Source organism: Arachis duranensis, chromosome 8, assembly GCF_000817695.3.
Source record: "Arachis duranensis cultivar V14167 chromosome 8, aradu.V14167.gnm2.J7QH, whole genome shotgun sequence".
Taxonomy (NCBI): domain Eukaryota; kingdom Viridiplantae; phylum Streptophyta; class Magnoliopsida; order Fabales; family Fabaceae; genus Arachis; species Arachis duranensis.
The window spans coordinates 47,543,405-47,547,172 of record NC_029779.3 but is presented as its reverse complement, the minus strand read 5'-3'; the positions used below and the strand labels follow the sequence as shown (position 1 = coordinate 47,547,172).

At 40.0% G+C, this 3,768-nt stretch overlaps 2 protein-coding genes across 2 annotated transcripts; both read right to left on the bottom strand.

Moving 5' to 3' along the window:
* Positions 1–211: 211 nt before the first annotated feature.
* Positions 212–685, bottom strand: LOC107463363 (uncharacterized). Its single transcript, XM_016082145.1, has one exon. The coding sequence runs from the start codon at positions 683–685 to the stop codon at positions 212–214; it is 474 nt and encodes a 157-aa protein (XP_015937631.1).
* A 1,414-nt stretch (positions 686–2,099) lies between these two features.
* LOC107463362 (uncharacterized) lies at positions 2,100–2,531 on the bottom strand. Its single transcript, XM_016082144.1, has one exon. It carries the CDS (start codon positions 2,529–2,531, stop codon positions 2,100–2,102), a length of 432 nt encoding a protein of 143 aa, XP_015937630.1.
* Positions 2,532–3,768: the final 1,237 nt, after the last annotated feature.

Below are 3,768 nucleotides of genomic sequence, written 5' to 3'. Positions count from 1 at the left end.
CTGGCCTTTGGAGCCTACGGTTCATGGAAGCTGTAACCTTTGGCTCCAAATCCTCTAAGTATGGATTCGGATCAGCCGAACAAGAAGAAGTAAAAATATCGCAAAAGTAGTCTTCAGCTATCTTTGCAATATCCTCCGGTTTTGATGCAATCTTATTGTCCCTCCCCACTAATCTCCAAATTCTGTTCCTTCGCATCCTTGATTGAAATTTCTAGTGAAAGAATCTAGTGTTCAGATCTCCTTCTTTTAGCCACTTGACTCTAGATTTTTCTCGCCAATAGCTCTCTTCTTTCAAATATGCCAGCTCCAACTTCTTCTCCAAACTGGTAACCTCCTCTCCCCCATTGATTCCAGCCACCCGCAACTCCTCTAGTTTAGCTTGAATGTCCTCAATTTCTTTTCGAGAGTTTGCTTTGTGAGTTTTCTGCCATTGAACTAGTCTATGTCTAGAAACTTTCAACTTTTGGGCCAAGGAGAACATAACTGAGCCTACAACTTCCATTCTCCACACTTCACTGACAATTCTCTTGACATCCTCTTCTCCACACCAACGTTCCTGGTATTTAAACCGCCTTTTACTATGCCAGGATTGAGGTTCGGTTTCCATCAAAAGTGGAGCATGATCCGAGCCTGACTCTGTGAGCCTGTGCACCACTGCATTCGGAAACTTCAACTTCCATTCCATCCCAACTAAATAGCGGTCAAGCCTTTCCTTCACCAAATCCTCTCCTTGTCTTCGATTTGTCCACGTGAAAGGTGCCCCACCATTCCAATATCCACTAATTCGTTACTGTCAATAAAATTAGTGAATGTTGCAATGGTGGTTGCTGATTTTTGGCCTCCACCCTCCATTTCCGCTTGGCTTGTTATAGCATTAAAATCGCCTGCTATTACCACTTTTCCTTCCAGGTGTTGGCTTATTGTTGTAAGCTCCTCAAACTGTAAGGATCGAATTTGTTCCGAACAACTCAAATGGACACCAATGAATGCCCATACCTCACTGCTTCCGACTTCCTTAATTTCGGCTGCCACAAAGAATTCTCCACTGCTAATAATTTGAACACTGATGCTGTCCTTCCAAGCTAGCACAAGTCCTCCTGCCACTCCTGCTGGGTTAACAATATGCCAGTTTTCGTAGTCGCATACCCGAAGTTTTGCTTCCACCTGTCGAGATTGGTTCTTTGTTTCACTTATAAACACAATCTCGGGGGAGTGGGATTTACAGATCCCTTTTAAGGTGTGAATTGTCAGGGGTCTCCCCAAACCCCGACAATTCTAAACTATAGTTCTCATGGCGCCTTGAGTGCCATTTGTAGGCTGGCACCCTCCACCATCTCTTCAACTGCATTTTCATCCTCTATTCTTGCTTTCTTTGTAGATCATTCAGCTATACCACTCATCAACCTTTTTTTGGGTTCACTTTTAGTATCTGACTCTGCAGCACCTTGTCTTGCTAACATTTTCCACTTCCTACCTTTATTTGTGGTGAGATACTGCCCAATAGCAAATTGCATAAGCTGCCCTTCATCCTCCTTGGTATTGGACTGACCAGCTATGATAACATCCATGCATTCTGTTCTAGAATTGGCTGATTGAGGTGACTCAGGTGCTGCCCTATTACCAGTGTCTTGTGGTTTCAAACTTTGTTTCCCTTCTTGCATTGACATCCCTGCAAATTCTTCCAATAAGCAGTTTAAGACCGGTTTTTTCTTACGTTGAGTGGCCTTATTCTGGTTTTTGGTTGAGTTGTTGAATGCTCTTTCTCCTTCAGAGTAGATTCGCGTTCCCACTTGGCTGGCTTTAACCCATTCGCCAATGTCATCCTCTTTTACCATATCACTCTCTGTGTCCTTCAGCAGATCATGGCAGTTTTTCACCTCGTGCCCCAATTTTGCACAATAGGTATAGAACTTTCCAAGTCTCTCATAGCGCAGTGCCACTTCTACCTCATTTTTATTAGGTCCTGCCACTATTAACTGATCTCTCACTTGCCTGGCAGCATCAATATTGATTTTGGTCTTCACAATCATAGTTTCTCTGCCTCGCATCTGAAATTTACCTACCTCCAACACTGTGCCCAATTTTTCTCCCAATTTACGTCAAACTTCGAGGGTTTTAAACGATTCTGACAAACCCCAAAATTGAACCCAAACTGAAAAATTGGAAATAATCTCTTCATCACAGTTCTGATCTTCCTTCCATCTCTTGACATGGAGCAAATAATCTTTGAATAGCCATGGAGAACCACGTTCAACACGCAAGACATCCACTTCTTTATTAAAAAAGAATTGGAAGGAATTATCCCCTTTATCACTCACGCTAAATCCTTCCGGGTTTTCCCATATAGCCTTTAAAGCATTCCCCATGGTTCCAATTGAGAAGGTTTTGGAAGCAAAGAGTCTGCCATAGAGACTATTGGAGCAAGCGTTAATACCTTCTGATATGTCTGCCTCTTTCAGTAGAATCACATTCCTACCTCCTTTCTGGTTGTCTTCCTCGGTCCGATCTTCATCCCTTGTTGTCTCAGCCATGCAAATTACGGAAACTTATATTGAGATTTAATTGGCGTTGACAATGTAGCCTTGACGGCAATAGGAACTCTGTTAAAAAACCCTAACAAAGCACTAAAAAACTCTAACAGAGCACTCACACTATGACATATATTAAAAGAACATTTATATAAATATGTATAAATGGTATCGTTTTAGGATGGCTTGATCGAAGCAGTGACTAGTGTGGCTATGAACAACAAATGTTGAATCTGCAACAATATAACATGTAACGAAAATAAATGATACGCATATGACTAATTTGTAAATGATTGTAAAGTATGTTAAATTAAACTAAATTTAAAAAAGAAGTCTTCTTTAAACTTCTAACTCAATATTTGTCTTTTTCAACTTTCTTCTTTTAATACACATAATTAGCGACTTTTTTTTTCTTTTGCATATTACCATGTACAAATAACCTACTAAGTCTTCAAAATAAAAGGAAAACCTTGAATTATGTGTTACATTCTAAGACTTTATTATTCGCATAAAACATCATTAATTACTAGCACAACACTATTGTGGGGACTTGGGAGTAGTTAAAAGTAGGGGTGCACAGACCCGGCCCGGCCCGAAGGCTCGACCCGGTTCCGAACACTTTAGGAACTAATTTGAAGTGATTTCATCGGGTTTAGGGCCGGGTACGGGTCTCAAAAATAGACCCGGTCATTATTTCGGGTCGGGTCCGGGCCATAGCTCGGGTCACCCGAAGTCGGCCCGGTGGCCCGGTCATCATGCACAATTAATATTTTGTGTTATTAGTGATGAATCATGATTATTCTTACGTAGAATTTAAGTATTGTAAACCTTAATATTTTGTGTTATTAGTCATTATAAGACTATAAGTTAATGTATTATGTTTAGAATGCATAAGATTTTAGACTAATACATAAGATTGTGTTATTTGTATTGATTTAAATATTTGGTATTATTAGACAATATTAGTATTGATTGTGGTTATGCTTTAATATTGATTGTGGTTATGCTTTAATTTTGAAAAATGGTCGGTTCTTGTTATATTTTTCTAAGTGAATTTTACCATGTTAACTAATGGTTGGAGCCTTGGAAATTTGGATATTTTTATATGCTAGTTTACAAGAAGGTATCAACGATGTAATGTTAACGGCCCGGTTTTCACCCGATATAATTGTGGCCCGAAAGTGTATTGGTTTCATCGGGTCTAGGGCCGGGTTCGGGTCTAATAAATAGACCCGGTGTT